General features: G+C 43.0%; 9 protein-coding genes across 9 annotated transcripts; 5 read left to right on the forward strand and 4 right to left on the reverse strand.

The window, feature by feature from the left end:
* Window positions 1–132: 132 nt before the first annotated feature.
* On the reverse strand, window positions 133–1,185 carry Bfra_000017 (uncharacterized protein; the record flags this gene model as incomplete). The annotated part of the gene is made up of 2 exons (XM_037330468.1): window positions 133–962; window positions 1,053–1,185. The coding sequence occupies 2 exons, from the start codon at window positions 1,183–1,185 to the stop codon at window positions 133–135; spliced, it is 963 nt and encodes a 320-aa protein (XP_037196801.1).
* Window positions 1,186–1,918: 733 nt separating this feature from the next.
* Bfra_000018 (putative norsolorinic acid reductase protein) lies at window positions 1,919–3,094 on the forward strand (the record flags this gene model as incomplete). Its single annotated transcript, XM_037330469.1, has 1 exon — window positions 1,919–3,094. One exon carries the CDS (start codon window positions 1,919–1,921, stop codon window positions 3,092–3,094), a length of 1,176 nt encoding a protein of 391 aa, XP_037196802.1.
* A 1,399-nt stretch (window positions 3,095–4,493) lies between these two features.
* Bfra_000019 (uncharacterized protein) lies at window positions 4,494–6,309 on the reverse strand (the record flags this gene model as incomplete). Its single annotated transcript, XM_037330470.1, has 5 exons — window positions 4,494–5,050; window positions 5,463–5,582; window positions 5,701–6,099; window positions 6,158–6,195; window positions 6,248–6,309. 5 exons carry the CDS (start codon window positions 6,307–6,309, stop codon window positions 4,494–4,496), a joined length of 1,176 nt encoding a protein of 391 aa, XP_037196803.1.
* A 1,197-nt stretch (window positions 6,310–7,506) lies between these two features.
* Window positions 7,507–8,757, forward strand: Bfra_000020 (uncharacterized protein; the record flags this gene model as incomplete). Its single annotated transcript, XM_037330471.1, has 1 exon — window positions 7,507–8,757. One exon carries the CDS (start codon window positions 7,507–7,509, stop codon window positions 8,755–8,757), a length of 1,251 nt encoding a protein of 416 aa, XP_037196804.1.
* A 1,594-nt stretch (window positions 8,758–10,351) lies between these two features.
* Window positions 10,352–11,282, reverse strand: Bfra_000021 (uncharacterized protein; the record flags this gene model as incomplete). Its single annotated transcript, XM_037330472.1, has 3 exons — window positions 10,352–10,673; window positions 10,734–10,843; window positions 10,926–11,282. 3 exons carry the CDS (start codon window positions 11,280–11,282, stop codon window positions 10,352–10,354), a joined length of 789 nt encoding a protein of 262 aa, XP_037196805.1.
* Window positions 11,283–11,724: 442 nt separating this feature from the next.
* Bfra_000022 (uncharacterized protein) lies at window positions 11,725–12,640 on the forward strand (the record flags this gene model as incomplete). The annotated part of the gene is made up of 2 exons (XM_037330473.1): window positions 11,725–11,977; window positions 12,090–12,640. The coding sequence occupies 2 exons, from the start codon at window positions 11,725–11,727 to the stop codon at window positions 12,638–12,640; spliced, it is 804 nt and encodes a 267-aa protein (XP_037196806.1).
* Window positions 12,641–14,025: 1,385 nt separating this feature from the next.
* Window positions 14,026–14,910, forward strand: Bfra_000023 (putative gpi-anchored cell wall beta endoglucanase protein; the record flags this gene model as incomplete). Its single annotated transcript, XM_037330474.1, has 1 exon — window positions 14,026–14,910. The coding sequence occupies one exon, from the start codon at window positions 14,026–14,028 to the stop codon at window positions 14,908–14,910; it is 885 nt and encodes a 294-aa protein (XP_037196807.1).
* A 505-nt stretch (window positions 14,911–15,415) lies between these two features.
* Window positions 15,416–16,434, reverse strand: Bfra_000024 (uncharacterized protein; the record flags this gene model as incomplete). The annotated part of the gene is made up of 3 exons (XM_037330475.1): window positions 16,130–16,434; window positions 15,760–16,068; window positions 15,416–15,687 (listed from the first exon to the last, which is right to left on the reverse strand). The coding sequence occupies exons 1-3, from the start codon at window positions 16,332–16,334 to the stop codon at window positions 15,416–15,418; spliced, it is 786 nt and encodes a 261-aa protein (XP_037196808.1). The 5' UTR covers window positions 16,335–16,434.
* A 1,717-nt stretch (window positions 16,435–18,151) lies between these two features.
* Window positions 18,152–18,364, forward strand: Bfra_000025 (uncharacterized protein; the record flags this gene model as incomplete). The annotated part of the gene is made up of 1 exon (XM_037330476.1): window positions 18,152–18,364. One exon carries the CDS (start codon window positions 18,152–18,154, stop codon window positions 18,362–18,364), a length of 213 nt encoding a protein of 70 aa, XP_037196809.1.
* Window positions 18,365–22,746: the final 4,382 nt, after the last annotated feature.

Consider the following 22,746-nt stretch of genomic DNA (forward strand, 5'->3'; position numbering starts at 1 on the left):
CGATATTGGATGCGATTCCTGGCTGCACGAATAGGAAGGAAGTATCCATATGTGTCAACCTGCAGAGCTCAAGATTTGAGAGTCTAATCCAATGTAACATCCGGCGCTTCGTCCCAAGGTCAGGTAGTCTGTTCAGATCTCGAAAACAAGGGCTTCCTCTCCTCTTTTCGCCCTCCAAGTATTTGTTGAAGTTAATAACTCTTTACAACCCTTGAGGGCCCATCCCCAATTCCTCAAGAAAGTCTCACTAACCTCCCATCCCCAAATATTCCACGGTTCTCCCCAAACAATGAGGCCGGATTGTTCGTTCATAAGACCTCCAAATTCCACTAGATCATTACACAATCGATCTTCATCGTAACTTCCAGCATGCAACAATAAGTTATCGCGCATTTGAGGAATTGGCCAAAGATCTAGCCATGGATGATGAGGGATTGTGCGCTGAATCTTTGTTGGACACAATGCTTGGGGACAATGCGTTCCCGGTACGAACTTTGTGGAAAGATTAAGCCACGGGGATAGAGGATCGATCGTACAGTCTAGCCAATCCAAGTTCCAACCTATTGTTCGCGTGTTTTTGATCAATGCGCGAAAAACGTTGAATTGAATGAGGGTGAGAAGTTGATCTGTTCGTAGAGAGCCCATCAAATAATTCCTACGGGCTTCTTCCTCGAATGTGGCCAGCATAAGTCGAATCTCACAAAACCCTTGGTATCTTGACACGCGACCTGTTGTCCATCGCTTTATACTTATATCTGTCGATGATGTGGTAGAAGGATTGCTTGTTTGCTCGAATTGATTGGATTGTTTCTCGTTACAGAGGTTCGTTATCGATAACGAGTTCGCATAATGTGTACTTTTGGCTTCACCAAGGATCGATCGCTCTCGGAGCTGTGAAGCTTCAATTAAAGAATCGTTTTCGCGGTCTTCACGAGTTTTCGATGGAGCTTTACGTCTTTGACCTGACAGGATGTACGAAACAGTTGGTTAGCGACAACCAATTCAGCATATACCAAGTCTCAACACCAATAATCCACAGGAACAACTCTCACGGTATATCCTCTGGTTCAAGCGATTCTGTAATTTTCTTCTGTTTGCCGAATCGCTTGTTCCAGTCCAATCATCATCCACACATCTGGTCCCAGTCTGTTGAGACATACGCGTGAGCTCGACTTTGGGTGGCATGTTGCAATTCAGTTCTCGACGACCATCTATGTTTCGTCCGAAAATCGAGAATGGATCTCTCGGGAATTGGAGATTGTAGTTTGGTAATGCAAACGTCGGGCATATTGAGAATAAGATCACAACTCGAACGAGTAGGCGATAATTGAAGAAGCCGAAGGGGTAAACTCTGGGTGATAAATTTGAAAGAACCAACCAAAAGTCTAGGATAATGCTAAGTTCGAAGAAGGACCTTCCCCACGGGCCACGTCGGAGCCCACTTCGACTTAGTTCTATGCAACCTGCTTATCATACGTCAGTGGCAGTTAGAGGCTATTGACCAATGAATGGTGCTTCAGTGGGGGGCATTGCGGGCCTGGATTAATGTCAATGTTATAGGGTGTTATAACCTGTAGCTCAAAGTGGTCATGAATATCAACATTTACATCCATAATTCGGCGACAAGTGTATGTCTACCCAGGAAGTCAAAGATTATAGCGTGAATACATTCTCTCCACTAATGTGTATGATAGATGGTTCTCATGGAGTTAGAGAGATCAAACTCCGTCTGTATCTCCGAGCGTATGATGCAAATATGACACGTAGATGTCATGTCTAAAGTCTTTGTCTAGGTGTAAAGTTCTCTTCTATCCCTTCCTCTTGATGTATATATCAGTGCCATGAAATAAAGTTCTTCTTCATAACCCAACCCATCAACAGTTCAATTTTAATCTCGGTTTTACATACAATCATCAAAATGGCACCACCATTCCCACCTGCACCAGCACCTGAGTCCATGCTCTTCCGCCATCGCCAACTAGCTCCAACAGCCAATGTGCGAGTTTCTCCAATCTGCCTGGGAGCCATGAACTTCGGTGATGCAGATAAGGCTCGTTTGGGAGAGTGCAACAAGGAAACATCTTTCGAGATACTCGATATTTTCAAGGGTCTAGGTGGTAACTTCATCGATACTGCCAATGGATATCAAGCAGGACAATCTGAGACCTGGCTTGGAGAATGGATGAAGTCAAGGGACTGCAGAGATGAAATGGTTCTTGCTACCAAATATTCCTCTCCTTATCAGAAGCATCATCTCAGAAAAATTCAATCGAACTTTGGAGGCAACGGAACTAAGTCTCTCAGACACTCCGTTGAAACATCACTCAAAAGACTTCAAACCGAATACATAGACCTTCTCTATGTACATTGGTGGGATTATGCAACCACCATTCCGGAACTCATGACTTCGCTCAATGACCTCGTTTCTTCCGGCAAAGTCAATTATCTGGGCGTATCCGACACTCCTGCTTGGGTCGTAGCGAAAGCAAATCAGTATGCTAGAGACCATGGTCTTCGTCAATTCGTCGTATACCAAGGGCTATGGAATGCAGCCAAACGTGATTTTGAACGAGATATCGTTCCTATGTGTAAAGACGAAGGTATGGGCTTGATTCCATGGGGGACTCTTGCCCAGGGTCGTTTCCAAACAGAAGCCACCTTCAAGGAGCGTGAGAAAAGTAATCCTGGTCGTCAAGGCAGGCCTTCAGTTCTTGAAAAGCGAATGTCTAAAGTATTGGAAAGCATTGCAGCCTCCAAGAACACCAATATTACAAGCATCGCCATGATATACATCATGCAAAAGGCTCCATATGTCTTTCCACTTGTTGGGGGTCGCAAGGTTGAGCATATCAAGGGCAATGTCGAAGCCCTCAAGCTTGTCTTGACTGATGAAGACATGGCCAAAATTGACAGAGCGAGTCGATTTGATCCAGGATTTCCGCACACTTTTTTGAGCGGCTCACAATTTGGCGAAGATCAAGATACTGAGCACGAGATCCCAGATGGTGCTAAAGATGTTTGGTTAACGCAAATCCTGGGGACATTCGATTGGGTTGAGAGTTCCAAACCTATCACGCCTTCTGAGAATAGATAGGCAAATCATTTCTTGTTAAATTCTAATTTGTCAATACCGAGAGTGAATGAATTTTGATTGCTTAGATAGAAGTTCAAAACAACGAGCTCATATTACGCTTGGAGCTAGTGGATTCCAGTGACGTTTAGAATTAAAAGTATCCAATATAACACCCAGAATTTTTTTGCAAGAGTTTATGAATGAATTGATGAACGACGGATTAATTTTCAAAATGTATGACAAAACTGGCTAGTGTCATGTCAAGCTCAATAATCCATTGGCATCAAATTTCAGAAATCAAATGTATATTGTAACTAAATCTTCCTTCTAGAATACAGAACAGGGGGAAACCCTTCTCGCTAAGTGCATATCGGTCCTCATGCGTCAGGATAAAAAACTCCCGCTTTGACAGGAAGGCAGAACAAGGAGACCTTGAATGAAATTCTTCGCTTGAAGGCACAGCCATCAACGCGTCAGTCTAAAACAAAATTGAAAAAGTCTACAACGCCACACTATCAAACAGTTCGCCTGCGAACCAGACAGAAACTTCCGCTCGCCCATTCCTGTATACATCCTAAAGTATATACAAAATTGAAGGCAAAGCCCCGAGCGGATTGCCATGTTCATAATGTTAGGGTGGCAGCTTATGGTATACCCAGGAATAGGTACTGGGCAGGCGTGCAATGCCTACCTTGTAAAACCATGGTTTGAGTCGCGACCAAAACATTATCCCAATCAAACAATATGGACATCTTGGCGGGGCAATATTGTGTATAGAAACTTCCCTGTTCCTCAACGTACAAGAGCCGTGTAACGATCTGAATGTGTCGTGATATAACGATCTGTTCAAAGTGCCGTGCCTAGATGAGGCTGCAAATGAACAGATGAGTGGTGTGTAGCCATCGGACGGCTCATCAGCACATAGCGAGTAGTCGTATATCGAGTTGTATTCGTGGCCGAACTCTTGAATTGACGTCGTATAAACGGTTTGCAAGCTTGCGGCGCTTGAATCCCTTTAAGAACTCCAAATAGTTTCCATCGACCCAAGATGGGTATGATTATCAACTTTTTTCATTTTCACTTTTGTAGGCAGTGGTAACTTTATAACACTGTAGCTTCGAAATTTCTCTTGGTGAATTGACCAAACTTAACTGGCCTTGTTTGATTGCTGCCCTATAATATGTCTGTGCCTGTTATCATGACGCGTGAAAGTTTCTTGACAAACTTGATAGGGACATTTAAGCTTTTCAGACTTTTCATGCCTTGTCTTGATGTGACGGCGTAAGTCTTTGGGCAAGGCAAAGCCTAGACTATTAAAAAAAGGCTCGTTACACTTATATGGGCGGATGTGAACTTTTGTGTGCTTCCAACAATAGAAATATCAGCATGAGTTGGGGCTTGTATATCGGGGTGACATACTTCAAATCACAACGACGTAAGAACTCCTTTGGGCACTCTTGGCAATTGAATCGAATACTGCGACTGGCGGGGTTTGTAGTGGTCTTTGTTTGCCGGAGGAATTGTCAGGTGTTGTCGGTAAGCGGACAGCGTCAATTGAGATACGATCGCTTGATGCCAGTGCCTCTTGCGTCACAGCTGGTTGAACAGCCAAGAGATGACCCTGAACCAGAAATTGAGAAGCAGGTGATGCAAGTTCTGGAGTTGACTGAAAGCTGATACTGGAGGTGGGAATAGAACTTTCCTGTACCTGTTCCGGTGACAAGAGCGGCAACTTCGTGAATGAGCGTGGGGAAGGGCTATCGTGACTCTGATTCGTGTCCGGGGACCAGCGAGGTGATGCCGTGTGAGGCGAGGAGGAGGAAATTGAAGAAGAAGTAGAAGAATAATTTGAAGATGTAGATAATTTGTGATTAAGCTGCGTTATAGCTTCGATTTCGATTTCTGTGTTTCCGCAAGATCCTTGGACTATACTGTGAAAATAGGTCGTATCGATGTAAATTTCGTTGTCTGATATGCCTTGAATATTTCTCAGAGAGACATATCAAGGGAGATTCTGTTGTGAAAAGCTTTCTAAACTATGGTTCTTGTGGTTACTCAAGATTTCTGTTGCGCGAAGACAAGGCTTCGCGCTTGAGAGATCTTAAGTGACTACTTGAGTAGTTTGATGGGATAAGAAGGACAAGGAAGTGTCGACTTATCCCCGCTGGCCCGAAAGCGGCCGGCGGGCTTAGAAATGAGATAATAAAATGTAACGAATTTGAGCTTCAATGATAAAACCTTTGTAATCTGCTGTGTTTTTTGATGAAAGTTGAGAGAGCATCTCATTGTAATTATATGTTTTTCGGGTAAGGCTGCACGTAGGCGCTGGTGGCCTCTAAGCCCGTCAGCCTTTCTTGCGTCAGATCCTGGAACTTGTGAGCCAACTTACAAGCTCGTGCGATTTCATGAGGCCGCCCATGTAACAATTGAATTCTCTTATTGGGTGAGACTTTTCCCGCAACGGAACTGAATGTCGTATACAATGGGGCGGCCTCTGGCACGAATGCTGCTAATCAATTCTTAAAATAAAAGATTTCTTGATGATACTAACTAATGGATAACCGATGGATCCCAACTCAAATAAAGAGGCCACCAGCTCTTCTACTTTCATGTCTCAAATTGTGTACCAAAACCAATAAGATCATAATCTCTGCGGCTAATTCTCTCAGCCGCAGACAGTAGGTTTCCTTCACCCTGTTCAGATGTAATATATTGGACATTTACGTGTACATCAATCTCCCAATTCACATTCATGCTTGCAGCCACCGAAATATTAGACGTTTTGACACAGCCGAAGTGATCGAAAACAATGTCAAATTTCTGAGGCCGCCCAATGCCGAGTCTTCGCTTCTCTTCGCAAAAACCATCCTCAAGGATTTCTTCGGTCTTTTGAAATCGAACATTCCATGGTGCATCTCCCCTCAACGGAGCTACAAAACCTTGAGACTCACGCTTAGCCTCAGAAGTATCATATGTAGAGCTAGTCGATTGTGTAGTACTTTCTGCAATTCTTGGAACACTCAAACCTTAAAAATGTCAGAAACCGGAATAAAGCGAGAGCAAAAGGCGTATCATTCAAAGCACTTGGGGCAGAATCCGATAATCTGTCGCTTTCCGGACTGCTGATGAGAGTATCAGTTTCAAGCGGCATCAATTCGTATCTAGTGAGCATACCATCTATCAGGAGTTCCATACCCTATTGAAAATGAAGGGCAGCTCTTGTTTTCACCAGTCATATTGTAGCAGATTTGTAAAATCGTGAATGGTTGAATATTATTCAGAGGGGGCACAGCGTGAACTCGGAAACTCAAATGCTCTTATTAGATGATGATGCATTCTTCACATCGAGGGTAGAATCACAATATTATAAGCAAAAGGTCTAGAGGCCTCCACTTCGGAGTCTTCCCAGGAGAATATACTACCATGTACATCTAGTGGAGGCCTCAACCAAGTGTCCTGAAGCTTAGCATGAGTTGGCACATTTGCCCACATACTCTTCCCTCCCCTGAAAATAGGAAGGCAGCTTGGACATATCGAAGAGGCCACCATAACGTGTAAGAATTCAATCAATGTAGAGCTGTAATGTTGGCACAGGCTCCTTCTACCTTCATTGAAGGCGACTTCCTCCATTTTCTCCCTTTTCTTCTTTCATCCTCCGCCAATCACTATCCACCTATTAACTCGTTCGCTCTCTGTAGCCACCCATACCATCACAGCCTGTCTATTTCTCATGCTGCATCATCTTTACATGGGTAACTAAGGGATGAGCGTATCATGCTAAGTTTCACAATATCACCGTATGGCTATTTAGGTCTGATGATTACCAATTCTCATTCTCTGATCATAGATAGGTGATACGTAAGCTCAAATTCATACAATTAATTGTATAAGCAGTGCTTAGCGTACGCTATTTAACACGCGTTTTGCTATCGTACCGCCAATTTACCCCTATGATTACAAATTCAAGGCAGCATGATTACAAACAAGCGAGGTGGTAGCCCTCAATTTGCGTATATACGGCTAATTCGCAGTCTCACGAGTGTTCCCTGGCAAAAATGTCATTTCAGAAGCCCTAAATATGACCGTTTTACCCCCCCCCCCCCCTATCACAACTAAGCGAGGCGTTTGCTTTGATCATTGCTACCATAGCTACCCTGCCCAAAATTGAGAACATGTTTACGGTCTATGCTACCTAGATGATTGGTAATATACCGTAACTTACGCTGCAAGCGAGCTTTCAGGTCCATTTCCTTTCTAGTTAAAAGGATTATTTTTCCCACTGTTCCTCCTAAACCTTTTAATACAGAACAACTTACAATCATCTACCAAACAAATCCTGCCAACAACAACAACAATCCATTCAGACAGTCTCCATCTATTTAGATATTCCAATAATACTCTCACATCTACCAACACTCGATAGAGAAACATTCATGGTTCCTAAATCATCTTCCAGCAACGACATGAACAATCAACGCAATTCTGAACGCAGAAGAGATTTACGTTCCAGATCCCCTGGCAAAAATCAACAGGTTTCCTACCGCTCCCGATCGCCACTCAGAAATCATCGTGGAGCCATGACTAGGAGCTCGCGCCCAAAGACAGAATCCCGCCTCTTGAACCTACCAAAAGAGTTGCGGGATATGATTGTCGAACACCTTTTTGACTCAACTCGTCTCACATTCGGACACCGAAAAATCAGTTCCGAATATCGCAAGGTTCTGCCAGCCCGCAACGCACTCGCTATCCTTCGCGTTTGCAAACAAATGTACCAAGAAACCAGTAACATTTGGATCAGTCGGGTCCTCTTCGACTTTGAGGATACTTTCCCACTGTTGGACAAATTTTCTCTTCTACCAATCTCTACCATCAGCCAAATTCGTAATGTTCGCATTCGCATGAAGGGTGAGGAGCCTGAAGCCCCTGAGACTGTCGAGGGCGAAGAACAATTGTACGGACTACAGGTCTTGCAAGGACTGCAACTTGACAGACTCACTGTTATACCAGTTTGGGGCGACTCATACACCGGTTGCGCAGACATCGCTCGATTTATAGCCACAAGTTTCCCTTGCAAGGAACTCTGCTATCACACTCCCAAATCATGTTTCCATGAGAACAATGAATCAACTTCGGCGGACGTAACAGATTTCCTCACTCGTCGGATCAACACTATGGCTGATCAAATCCTAGACAGAGATCGATATGGGACACCACTTACCATCCAAATTCTACAGTCATCCGAGCCCAGCAGCCAGCGTACCGGCGCAGTCTTCAAAGATTCTGTAATTCAAGTTTTAGAAGAAACCTCAATTTCAAAAGATATCGATCCGGCTAAAATGGTTGCATGTGGCAAGGCTTTAGATACAAATGCCGAGACACTTATCATCTTCAAGCCCGCCGCGACTTCTTCTACTCTTCCAGATGAAGCCCTTCAGGGAATCTTCAAGACCGTTGACGACATTCAAGTCAGAAAGACCTGGAGAGATGACTATAGGGATCATTATGTTCGGGAGGCCGAAGAAAACAAACCGGATATGGGAAACATCACCACTGGCGAACTCTATCCATGGCCTTTTGAAATGCGAAAGACTCATACCATCATTGATAGATATGAAAATGTTAATGATGTTATCTGGCCTGGGAGGAACGTTGAACAGGCGTGGCCGGGTGCAAACACCATCTGAGAACACTATCTCATTGGCTTTGTCGTTGTTCTTGACGACCCCAATGTCTTGTTCACGACTGGAGTCTTCTTCTCACTCAAGGGTGTATTCGACTGAATAATCTCCACGCGCATCAGATTTTCCAATATACGGTCTTCTCGACTGAAGAGTCTTCATCACTAAAGGACCAGTTCTGGGGAATGCTGAGGACCTGACAAACATCAAAATCATGGTATGGGTAGCATAGTGGAAACATAAATCAGAAAGCAATTGATACTTCTTCTGTACTTCCTCGGGCCATGGGTATAGATTAGAGGAAACATTAAATAATATACGGCGTGGGATTGGAGTTCGGAGACAATTATAGGAAGGAATTTGACACTGCAACATGGCATGGAGAAGGAACGGGCTGACATACCCCTGGCATTGAGTGACAGATAAATTTCTTTGGGACGGAGGGTCTGGAGGTTGAATTGGAGGAAATATTGATGTTTCAATAAGTGATTGGGAGGGATTGGTTGAGACTCTTTGGGCTTTGGTGGTGCATAGTTAGTTTTGTTTAATTAATCTCTTTTCAACAACTTTACTCCCATGAACTGTGACTCTGATTATGATTATGATTTTCATTTTGGGTTTGACATATTTTGAAGGACAATTTTTAACACGAGAAGAGATACTAAGTGGATGATAGAGACAATGCGCTGTGAAATGTAGGATGATTTTCATGCATCGTGTGAAGATCCGATTGGACACTTATCCAGGGTACACAAAACCCAACACTTCAAATTTCCCCAATAGATACGTATTAAACTGCGGTCAAGGAATGTGATATGAAACTTTTGCTTGACCCAGAAAGACTAGGTACATCATTCCAAGACCGGAGCTCGCCCATCTCATCCCAATTACCTTACCATCCCCCTCATTTCAATAGACAAAGGACACACCGTATTGTTTCCAAACTAATAGATATCTGATATATGTAAATGACCCAGAAGAATACCCATTTCCTATAAATTATTTACCACCAAAATCTATCCTCGCATAGTCTAATACACTTAATTGGAGTAATATTAAAACCAACAGGGGATATCAAGCATCCCAACCTCAACCGTCTCGCTTCCAGCCTTAGGAGCGGGATATCACGCAACCGCAGCAGCTTCATCCGCATCCGGAAAAGTAATACGGAACCTCTTCTTCCAGCCATACGCTCATGCTATTTATTATTTCCGCCAATAGCACTCATTCTTCAAGCTCGGAACATGGAATTTGAAGTCCGAAATCTAGATGCCGGTCGATATGGTAATATGAAATATGATGATTGTCTGTAGTGACCGCAATACTCCTGGGATATTTTCTAGAATATCGATATGACTGGGTACGGTAGTTACACTTTTTTTGAAGTGATCTTCTATCACGGTAAAATATATGCATGAAATAATAATCCCGACCTTGGCATTGATGTTGAATGACTCGGGGGTCCAAATCAAACATTTTGACCTGCTTCCTATTCCTTAGTTTCTCCATTCGGCCAGATTTTATGGAAGGAGTTCTTCCTGACGACATGCAACAAAAGTGCTCGCTCGAAACATGCTTGTTTGATTTGCTGTGATCCAGCTCAGTCATTGCACATATCTTCCAGGATATTAAGCATTTTCTTCTGCAGCTCCACCAATTCTGCCTCATCAATCATGCCTTTCTCCCCCTCCGTGCTAATCGTCCCCGCCCTATTCGTGGCATCATTCTTTCCAGGAATTCTAACCAATTCACTCTTCGTCCCAAAGAATGGTATTCCTAAATTCCTTAATTTTCCATTCATCTCTCTGACCATTTGAGTTTGAGCTTTGTAAACTTTCATGTCGAATGTCTCTAGCTCTCTTGCCAATTCTTCGGGACTGGTGTTAGATGCCCCGCTTGATGTGGCTCCACCTACTGCTTTCCTATATCGAGGTCAACCACTTGCATCAGCGGAACTCAGGAAATGTAGTAGGGCAACTTACAACACCTCCTCTAATTTCTTCTGTCCTTCCTTCCTAGCGGTTTGTCGCTCTATAAGAGCTTCTCTCGACTTCCACCATTGCTCTTCGTGCTCATGTTGCACTTTGATCATCTGTGTATATGTAAGCTCAAGTGAAATGCTTTGCAACCAGCTACTAGAGTAAGTAAGACTGCTATTAGCAAATATAACCAACCTTTCGAATTTCCTGTAGTACATGATCGTGTTTATTCAACGTCCTCATAACACACCGCAGGCCCGCACTCCAGTCAATGATAGTAGCTGGATCAACGGCCTTTGAATTATTGATAGGCTGTACTTGAGCTTGGAGCTGACCAGATTCACGATGTGTTATTGGAGGGGCTACAGACTGGGACCATTGTTGTTGTTGCTGTTGTTGCTGGATTGCTTGACCATGTGACGTGATATCCGGCGTTTGAGGTGAAGCTGTTTGCGTGGAAGGTTGAGCTTGTTGTTGATTCTTAGCTTTTGCTAGATTTGCTAAGATTTCCATTACAGAAGCAAGATCTGGAGTTGTATTATTCGACGACATTTTGACGAATTGATGAATTTATATTGTATATTGATCTATTCCTTCTTGATTGAGGGATGATAGTGACTGAAGGAAGGATGAAAGGTCGCAAATATCGCAAATATCGCGAAGTCTATATCATCGTCCTTGCAAGTATCTCTATCATGAATTATAAAGTTTAAATACTTCTTGATGTTGATATCTATAGCATTGGTTTCGAGGTGAATTGAATTTGTACTCGAGTCTTGATCATTCAAAGAGCTTCCATCATTAATAAGTCTGTGTGGTACGGTATTGCAGGGATGCGGAATGACCCGCCGCTAAGATTTCCCACTGGTCATTGACATCTCGAAAAAAATCATTCGATAATGAAAGTTCTATCATAATCCTCCATTTTAATACGACGACACCACCAGACTACGATACTCCCAATCTAAGATCCTCTTAATTAATATTTCAAAGGATGGCGCGCTCAGCAACAGATGCAACACGATTTACTTCGACGACCCCACACGCTGCTACAAAACCCAAACCTGTATCGAGAAATCCAGGACCACCAGGAGAGACATCACAACAGAGAGTTAAGAGGTTAAGGGCTGCGGCAGATAAAGCTAGAGATGCACAAATTTCAACTTTTGATAAATTCCTCTTAAGGGGAAGAGTGTGGGCGGATAAGGCGCATAGGTTTACAGCTTTCAGTTTGATTGGACTTACATGTATGATTTCCCCGCATAGTTCTTCGGTTTCAATTGGGAATCCATTGCTCTTGATTCGGCTTTGGAGGACCTGGTAGCTTAAGCTGTACATGTGCTAATTGATTCCTCTTAGTTATTGCCGGTGGCGTCACAGTCTATGCGTTGGGAGATATGATGGTATATAATCGCAAAAAGCGCGCCGAGTTTTACGCCGAACAGAAATTCAAATATGCTATGGCACTTGAGAGTGCACAAACTGCCGCAGCATCTGGCACTGCAACCGAATCACAAATAGAGTTTCTAAATAGAGAAAAGGAGCGGGAACAAAAAGTGAAGATTGCGGAAGAGGCCAAAAAGAAGGCTCCCGGAGCATGGAAGAAAAGTAAGGATTGGTTGTTTTCGGGCATCAAGAAAGAAGAAGAGGGAGATGATGTAGGGACTAGTGAGAGAAGGCTAGGATATGAGGCATTGAGCGAAGAAGATGATAATCTTGGGGAGAGGGAAAGCGATGTTCTAAGAGCGATCGAGGAGAAGAAAATGGCGATACAAAATAAGGCCAAATCCGCATTTGAGGCAGAGAAGGAGAGACAGAGAAATGGTGGACCGCTGGATAGGATAGGGACTGATGGGGAAGAACAAAAGCCGAAGTCTGGCGGCTGGACATCATTCATGATAAGGAAATGAGCAGTGGGTGTGGATGAGGAAGAGGGCCAAAATAAAAGAAATAAATGAACGTCTATGTATCATATGGGATGAAGGTGTCTTGCATTGGGCTTGGCGTTCGATTCATTCTCTCCTATACTAGAACTAGGAGGTAAAAATGGCCAAGCCGGCGTCTCTCACTGCAGATTTGGCTTACTATTCTCAATCGCGTGTCAATGCTTCAGTGCTTTGAAGATTCTTAGATTCAACTGGGCGAATCATTTGGAATACAACGTTCGAGGACGGGATGCCAAAATGAAAGACAACCTACTTTCGGCAAAATATGTACAGGAGGGGTCTTGACTCCTTTTCCACTTTCTAGACCTAATCTACGATTGTGCCAAATAGTTCTATGTCTTAAAAACTAGGAATCATTACCAAATATAGACAAATATGGGAACATATAAGAAGCATGTATAGTGCAGCACAACAATGATCCAGCTGGATTTTGAGAGGGGTCTCATAACGAAAGATGGTAGGTATCAACTTCAGAGAACCCCTTTCGAAGCTACTGATTGTTTTTTAATGCCAATTCAACCATATATTAGCCCCACCATCAGTAGTAGGTTCATGCTAGTCTTTGGAATTTTGTATATACTCTCGCCTCAGTCTCCTGAAGGAGTAAACAATCGAGCCATGATCATCACTCGGATATCGGAATACTGGAATGAATCCATTGCTAAGTAACACTGCACAGCCCAGTCGTACCCGAAGACTCGTGATTGGTCCAGCTGACATTTCTTCTCCTTTTCTCTCGAGCTCGTTAGCTAGCACCCCTGATATCCAATAGTCATTAGTCTGCACCATTCATATTTTGCCTCACATCTTCCATTTACACAACAGAAATTAAGCATAAACAATTCATCTGAACAACTTCCAACCACCATTCAACTCTAAGATTAACCTAGATGATCATCCCCACTATTTCCACAGCTGTCAGATTGTCTAATTGGTTATCGGAGCTATATATAGTAACGCCAAGCTGGTCTTACAAGCATAAATTGCTGATCTTCTAGAAAAGATTCTTCATTTTACTTATACAAGGCAACATAAACAAATGACGTTGAATACGAAGACACCGGATAACCCAGTCCGATGTTTACACGGCATCGAAAATACGAGAAAAAAAAGACATCTCACATGCAAGTAAGTATTTACTAGGGATGCAAGACGTCAGGGACTCGTAAATGTGGTGATAGTCGTTCTTGGCAATTGAATAAGTATCTCATGTTTTCCCTTCTTGCCTCTTTCTATTTTGTTTCAATATCTATTATATAATCTACCTACCACTTCCTACTTCACATACCCAGAGGTCTTCACTGCACTCTATACAATCGTTTAAATCAATCCCTATTTATATCATTATCATGAAGTCAACATCTATTGCCCTCGCACTTGCGAGCACCCTCACCGGCGCAAACGCATACTGGAAAGGTTTCAACTCCCAAGCTACCCTCGAAAACGGTGCTTGCAAGACCCAAGCTGATTGGGAAAATGATTTCCGTCTTATCCAATCATTCCCCGGTGGATTCGACAGTTTAAGAGTCTACGCATCCTCGGATTGTAACACCATTGCCAACGTTGCCCCAGCTGCTATTGCCACCGGCGGAAAAGTTCTCTTGGGCGTTTGGACCGAGGATGCCACTCATTACGACAACGAGAAACAAGCTTTATTGCACGCAGTCCAGACTTACGGTTTCGATTGGGTCGTTGCTGTATCTGTTGGTTCGGAAGATTTGTACAGAGGAGATACTACCGCTTCCACACTCGCACAACAGATTTATGACGTTAGAGGAATGTTGAGTACCGTTGCCGGATATAGTAGCGCAGTACAAGTTGGACATGTCGATACATGGACCATGTGGGTTGACGGAAGAAACACTGAAGTCATCAAAGCATGTGACTTCATCGGATTAGACGGCTACCCCTATTTCCAAAACACGCAAAACAACGATATCAGCCAGGGTTCTCAACTATTCTGGGACTCTGTAAATGCAGTCCGCACGACTGTTCAGAATGCTCAAAGTGGTGCTTGGGTTTGGGTTACAGAGAGTGGATGGCCTACTGCAGGTGCTCAAGAGAATGCGGCTATTGCATCGGTTGACAATGCTCGTACATACTGGAAGAATGTTGCTTGCGAGGCATTCAACCAGGGACATACTTTCTGGTACACTCTTCAGGACTTTGATGCAGTCCCATCGTTCGGTGTTGCTGATGGAAATGGTAACCTCAAGTATGATTTGAGCTGTTAAGATACTGGTTGAGTGGTGATGAGAAATTGGACTGTCTATTGGTAGACTACACAGTATAACTTAATTCTAATGTAATTATACAACCAACATCACGATTAAGTAACAGTGTGATATTATTTGTGCGCTTTCCTTGGCAGACTGATTCCGTTGTTGATTCCTTGACCGTCATGAATACTGTCAGAGTACAATTCCATTAATCTTCGCACAAGCAATTGAAGAACCATTATAAAAGCGAAAAACCATCTCACTGCCCTATTCTCCTTTCTCACTTTGTTGGACCCACCCATTACTATATTAATTCTTTTCGTCCCCTCTAAAAGATTCTTAAAACTCCCCGAACAAAACTCATGTAGGTTCTCTATCTCCAGGATATCTCAACTCAAGATCTTGAAATTCCGGAGTACGTGCGTCCCAACTAGTCGAAGGACACACCTCAAACCGGTACCATTTCACCACTCAGCAGATCGGCTTAAGAATTTGGTGTTTCTGGCCGTTGATCGTCGATTTATTGATTGAAATGGTCACTCATCGAAGATGTAGATCTTGAAGGCCTAATTAACTGATTGGGCATACTTGCATTGCCCTTATCGACTCTTAAACTGATGGTCAAGTCATCCATGACCGGATATCCTATTGGTATGATTTCGTTATTGTGCATTACTCCTTCATATGTTCGTGCGCGTTGTGGTCGTTTTGCGTGTACCTTCTTCTCAGATGTCGGAGTTATGTGGTTAGAAAGCCTAGTCGAGTTATTTCTCATAATTCCCGTACCAGCGTCTACTCTCGTTTAATGCTGTATTACTGGAGAGATCGATATTGCAGGGCTAAATTTAGCATCCCCAACAATACTGGTATCGACAGGCTGTGATTGTTTATTCCGACCAAGCTGGCATCCTCCGACTTCGCCGCGAATCACATCATTGCTGGAGTAGCGAAGCTGGGAATCTACAGACCCAATATCAGGAATTTGGTCATTACTTTCACTCTGCTTCATCTTATTGTACTGTGGCTTGCTATCGCTCTTCTGGTTTTGGTGACTTTCGAGACAACTTATTTGCCAGATCCGATATTGCTCAACTGCTTTTCGGGAAACTGGCGGATCGAAATATCCCTCTGCGACTGGAAATTCGAGTGGTGGCGGAGAAGTCTCGTCAGGGACTGTATGATTTGTCAGATGCATCTAACAAATTGATTTGTTTGAAATAGTTATATCGCATACCAAATTTCGTCCAGACTTGGCGCTCTACCATTGATTGGCGCATCTCTGGTGATGAATCGCACTCTGTTTCCTCAACGTTGGAAAGTATTTCGTTGTAAGCTTGCATGAATGCAGTCTGCGTGGTTCCTCTTACCAATGCGTAGATTAAGATGCGGAATCTCATTGGAATATGGGATTCATCTTTGTGGTTGTCTTGGGTTTTCATGGTGATGCGATGTCGGGTCTTGAGGACCTTCTGTCGGTGACCAATGGTATTCTAATAGATAAAAATGGTTTTCAACTTGGGTCTTGATGAGAGAATAAATTGTCAGAGTGCGAGAGGGGTATGTTGATCCGTATCTTGGTTGTGTCTTCGAAGGATTGCGATTCGAGAAGATGAGAATCGCAAAGATCCTACCTCGAGGGCGGTCAAATGACAGCGAGGCAAGCTCTACTGGGCCAAAAGATTACATAGGAAGTTTCATCTTTTCGACTAAAGTTGGCCTGACATTTGAATTTAGTTAGTGTGTTTTTGAACCCGCGTATGGATAAACTTTGAAGTTATCGTCGCGACTTCTCCATCCAACAATTCAAAATCTGCAACTCGAACTTTGAATTCGACATACACGTCAACGCATGAGCCTGAGATTATCCACAGTCTGATTGGAGTATTGCACAGGATATCCAAGCCGAAAAACCATTCATGTGCAATTTCCATTCCATCTTCTTCCGGTACCAAAACGATCATAACAGAATGGTAGTTCGTCGGTCTTTCACAGATCCAAGAGCGTAAAGATATGTTGAAGCGGCTATATCGCCATCGTCGGTGCTATTGCTCAACTTGAACGTTTATATCTTATTGTTAATTTTTCGATCTTTTCTGGGGAAAATGTACAAAGATTTTGAAGAGCTTCTTTAGGATATAGACGGAGGCTTTGGATTATTGCTGATCGGTAAGAAATATCGATGCTATGGAGCTAAATATGCTTTGAGTTTTGTCAATGCTTCGGAGCCGATTAATGCATGATATGATGCTGGTGGATCTGAATACTCGTCATTGTCTGTGTTGTCTGTGTACAGGATCAACAACTTTCATGACGATGATGTTTCGTTCTTGATCTCTATTTATCCTTAGAGGTAAGTAAGAGATGAAAAAAAGCTTCGATAGATACATAAGTTATCTCGGGGTGTTTCTGAGCCATTTTCGAAGCCGGAATGGGGATGTACTAGACAATGCAAAGACAATTCGCCATCTCATCTCCAACTTGCCATACGCATCGATGATATTAAACAAGAAGGATTTCTGGGCAACGATAATTTAGCAGGTATGCCTAGATAGTAGCGGTAGTAGTAATACCATGATCCATTCGATGAAAATGTTCGAGGTTGATTTCATCGGGGGTCTGCGCACACTCTGTGGGCCAAGCCAGCGTTAGGCTAACTCGAGGCTGAGTAAGCACGAAAAGGTTAATCCAGACGACAACCCATTATCATATGATAAATAACAACCCGTGAAAAGTACCACCAGACATCCAACATTACGGCAAGAAATCAAGTGATGTATTAGCTAAAATGTACTAAGGACTGTGAGCATTCCAACAATGGTTTCTTGCCGATACAAGGGATATGTCCAAAGCTGAGTGATTTGGCAGGATAACACAACGCTTTCGCGAATTGGACTTATGCGAACGAGTGTATGAAAGCTTTCTGGGACAGTATACTTCCTATAAGATGTGCCTCCTAAGTTGATAGACGTAATGTACAAGTTATGGGCGACTGCATCATGACCTGGCTCTCTGTGATATCTTCAACTGCCCCCCAGAATAGACTATGACGATTCTGCGGTAGAACTACTTGCATGTATCTCTAGGGTTATCTTGAAGCAGGTAAAGCATTATTTGTCTAGTGCCGACAAATTTCGGCTATCTGCTATTCACACCAGTGCTCTGTGGTAAATTGACGAATTCTGGTGTTTGATTTTCTGATACAGCTTAGAATTCTGACTTCAACTCCTTGTCATTGCTCTTCTATGTCAGGCTCAAGATGACGACAATGAGAGCAGTTGCCCGAACTCGTCAACCTACAATTGAAAAGCACGCAGATACAACGATCGGCGCTGGAAACCTTCCGGACAAATGGACTCTCAAATGCCCAGTGGTGCTAGAAGAGGCGATTTTCATCAGCATTTTTTTTTCAACGGAGAACCGGCAGTGCCTTTTCAATCAACTTGTCGCTAGTCCCGATTCTGTCAATTAGCTTTGTGCTGAATATTTTCCTGTCTTTTGTATGCCTTTAATCCTCCATCCTAATCGTCCGTCTGTAATTATCACCCTCTTGATTTACTGTTTCCCTGCGGATTCAATGATCTAAGTATTTGTCTTGGTAAGTGGTATATAGACAGCCATGTGACTCGTTTACCCGAAGGATCAACGTTTCAATATACCGAAAAATACTTGTTTAAGAAAAGACACGTGTTTCAATGATAAGAGGACTTGATAGAGACAGTCCCATGGTGATGCTGTGGAGACTTCAATGTTGAAGTAAAGTGCAACCTTATTTTATGATTGCTTTATGTGTGCTGGGATCTCTAGAGTACAAATTGATGGACTTGGAAAATGTCTTATCAAGTACTTTAGGCTGCAAAAGGGCACAAAATTCGCTTGAATATCAACAAGAAGTTGAACTACCCATTAAATCCCTATTCAATGAGGGAATATATTAGCCTTTGTTGCTTTAGAAAATCTTATCGTACTCAATTACACTTGTTGTAGATCTTGGAAATGTCGATATTGATATGACAAATTTATTTGAGCCAGTGACCTTGCAAGTGCAAGTTGAAACTACTAAAGGCACTCATAAACAGCTTGTCGTACACTAAATCGTCCGAAGGTTCTCGAAGCTTTTGAATGCGGCGCTAGAGTGAATTACGTCTCAACCATTTCATTTTGTTGCACATCTGAAGGATATCGAAATTGACGTCATACTAATTAGGGAGCCAATAAACTGACGAGCGCAAGTTTATAGATATAGTCTGAAGTTAATGAACGTGCGTTTAAGGTGAATTACATTGCCATCGAATTCTTCTTGTTGCATATCTGAGGAACATTGAAATTGACGTCATGCTCATTAGGGACCCAGTAGATTCACGAGCGCAAATATTTGAAGATTTAAAGTCCCAGACTAGCGGCGGGAGCTATACGTAGCGTCGCACTACTTCCCGCAGCACGTTTTGAGACGTCCATGGTTGACTGGGTGGCTTTAGAGGTTGAAAAGTTTTGTTGCATATCTCAAAAAAAGACAAAGTTTCAGAGCTCCAAATCTCGAAAGGACCAATAACTGAGCGAGCGCAAAGTGACCCAAGCTTTGCGCTCCGTTGTTTATTGGTCTCTTTGAAATTGAAATCTGCGGAAATTCCAAGCTAGAGGTCTAGAACTCTGGTGAGCTTTGAGCTAAGTGACAGTGCCGAAGCTCCCTGTCTTTTATCTGCCGCTTTTCCGTTTTCTCCACGTTTTCTGGCCCTTTGAGGTAGACTTTTTGGATTCTAGACGTGCAAAAAATCTTTCATAAGGTGGGATGGCGCCTCTGAAAGTGAATGATGGGACGAATAAGATGCGGGGTACTATCTTGTTGCATATCTGGAAGTTTGAAAGTTTTCTTAGCGTCTTTTGGAATGGTTGGCTCTCGTTGAGCGCAAAGGGAAATGAAAAAGAAGAAAGCGGCCCAGGCTTTGCGCTCGAAAATCTATTGGTCGCAGGATATGTAATTCAAAGAGGGAAGGCAGATTGGAAGAAGGTCACACGTGATTGGGGGTTTTGAGGTCGCGGCTTCGCCATTCACCTTCAATCTCTTAACCTTGATTAGCTTGGAAAAAATCTCCTTCGAAATCTTGTTTAAGCTCGACAACATATCTTGAGTGTGGCCATCAAACGCCAGCCATCGACGAGTGTGGTCGTTTTTTCAAACTTATATGCTACGCAGCATTTTACAACAGATGGGTTCAATGGAAAGAGGTTCGGCTTCCATGCAACTTCACAACAAAAGATTGGACTACTTGGTGGGTAGAAATGCGACTTTGCCTATCTATGAGGAGATACCGAACACCCGGGTATTGTGCAGGCGACTTCGATACAGAGACGGAGATACAAGATTGCTGTGAAGGTTTTCAGCTTGTGCGACAGAAGGGTTGATAGATTTGGTGGCTTTACTGAAACTCTGACGACAGGCGAAGATGCGATTGATGGAATTGATGGATCCCGTGGAACTCGAATTTTATGAGAAGGATTGAATGGAGCCCATGGACGTGAGCGATATCAATACTATATTAGTGCTCGGGTTATTATGGAAATATTGCGGCTTAGTGCGGCTTCTATTACTCAAGTTGAGATGAAATCTGATCAGCAGGCTTTTGCGACAAGAATTGACTGGACTCCATGGACGTCATGAATTCCGATACGACTGTGATAGCCATGGATTTGGGAGAGCTTGAATCGACTTATGTAATAAAATTGCAGATGAATTATGTCGAAATAACTTCTACGGTAAAGACGAAGATGGATTTTATCGAATTTCAAACGATCACGATAGTAGAGCTTAGCAGACGCGAAAATAAGCTTAGTAGACCTTGGCCATTTTGATTCCGTCTTCTTGCGACAAATGTGAAGAGTGCTTTACCTGACTTAGTGGGAACTAGGGAAAAATTGCCTTGAATTGGATGCTCGGATGCGACAACATCAAAAAAAAAGGGAAAAATGAGACAAGCATGACCAGGACTGCCCGATAGTACTTTCGAGATAACAAGGACTGCGCTGTGGTCTTGAACGATGAATGGAACGCCATGATACCCTGGATATTGACCGTGCCCACGATTTGGAAAGAAAACGCTGCAATCACTTGAGAGAAACGGAACCTAGCATTTCCTTGCACATGGTTCAGGACACATGCCATATTGTCTTCGGTTTATTTTGGACTACCCTTTGGAAGGAACTGAAAACCATACCAGCTTCAATGCATTTCGTCGTACTTCTCATGGATTATGAAATTCAAATTCAGCTCTAGCTGATGAAAGAGATTGAATGCTTGGTAAGTAATCTTGAGGAATTCGGTTGTGGTCTAACGAATCACCATAACCATCATATTGATCGGAGATAAACACTGAATCAAGATTGATTAATCGGCAGTTACCTGCGGATAGCGGACGACCAATTATGGGGATCCTACCAAATACGCCATGAAGTCTAGATTGATGAATGGATTTGATGGACCAAACTAGTTAGTATTGAAGGAAAAGAGTGGTGGAAGCTGATAGATGCCATGGAAAGAATCTTGTAAGGCATACTACTTGATGAGGAAACGCGAATCTGGCCTTACCACTCGCTTGTCTGGAGAGAATTCATAAATAGCGAAAGGGGAAAGAAGTACAAGCAATAAATAAAGGAAGTAGCGGGCGCAGGAAAAATATGAGGGCAAGTGGAAGGTGATGGATGCGTAAGGATAATATAGGAGGTGGCAGTCTGCTCGAAAAGCCGCAAGGCTCAAACCCGAAATCAGCAAAGCCATTAATGTCTCTGAAGAAAGTTGACCGGAGCACACGAGCATTTCGACCGATCGGACTGTACTAATAACTAAGCGGAATAAATTCGCTCATAAGCAAACTGTCAGAATGAAATACTTAGCTGGTGCCCACAAGTTGATATAAAGAGAAGGGAAGCTTCCTTGCCGTCAGATGGACTGGAACATGTGAGTTGTAAATGGCCAACGGTGATTTACCTGAGTTTCAGGACGGACTGTCTAAGCTACACGGTATATGATTCTGCGATATCTCAAGCTACCCAACCAACAAACAAATACAAAAGGGGCCGACCCATACGGACCAAGCGCACTTCAAATTGAGCAAGCCCTGCCATTGATTTCCGAATGTCAGAATGTCAGTATAAGGAGATGATTTTTCCGGGAGAGCGCTGCCCACGAATTCGAGGTGCCAGTTTTTGGCTTGGAGCAAATACTTGTGACGGACTGAAGATAGGAATATCCTAACTTTAGCATATGAAAAGAAGTCTTTGGCGCGCCCAAAAGAACATTTCCAAAATCACACGCGAAATTCTCGAGAGGGCCGGCAGGTCTGCTTGTTCAGTATCTGAGACATCACAGGGGTGTGGAACCGAGTCTTCTTTTCTGATTTAGAAGTATCTGAGAATGTTTGATTCAATGGGTCCTTTTCGCACTATATTAGATCAGGTATGAGTCCATGAAAAATTCTACATTCCCAGCTAAGTTTTGATGCTCTCAAAATTGCTGATCTACTTTAATATGCTTGAGTATCTAGCAAGCGATTCTTGTGATTTATACCTGCTTTCACTCTCAAATATTTGATTCTTTGCATTCTCGAATCACAGTATAAGCCACATTGACAAGGAGCAGTATAGTCTTCGCACCTAACTACAATTGAGATCGGAGAAACTTGAGGCTGGGAGAGTTTGAGCTAATTTCAGGAAGTGAATATAGAATGTCAGACCAAAACTGTTGCTCATTGATCGATGGTTATTCCAAAAACTCCCCAAATCTTTTGTCAAATTACCTTAACGGTTTTCAACATAGAAATCACAAAACAAGTTCAAAACGTAGAAGCTTATAGGCTCACC

This window comes from Botrytis fragariae (genome assembly GCF_013461495.1).
Source record: "Botrytis fragariae strain BVB16 chromosome Unknown tig00000001, whole genome shotgun sequence".
Taxonomy (NCBI): domain Eukaryota; kingdom Fungi; phylum Ascomycota; class Leotiomycetes; order Helotiales; family Sclerotiniaceae; genus Botrytis; species Botrytis fragariae.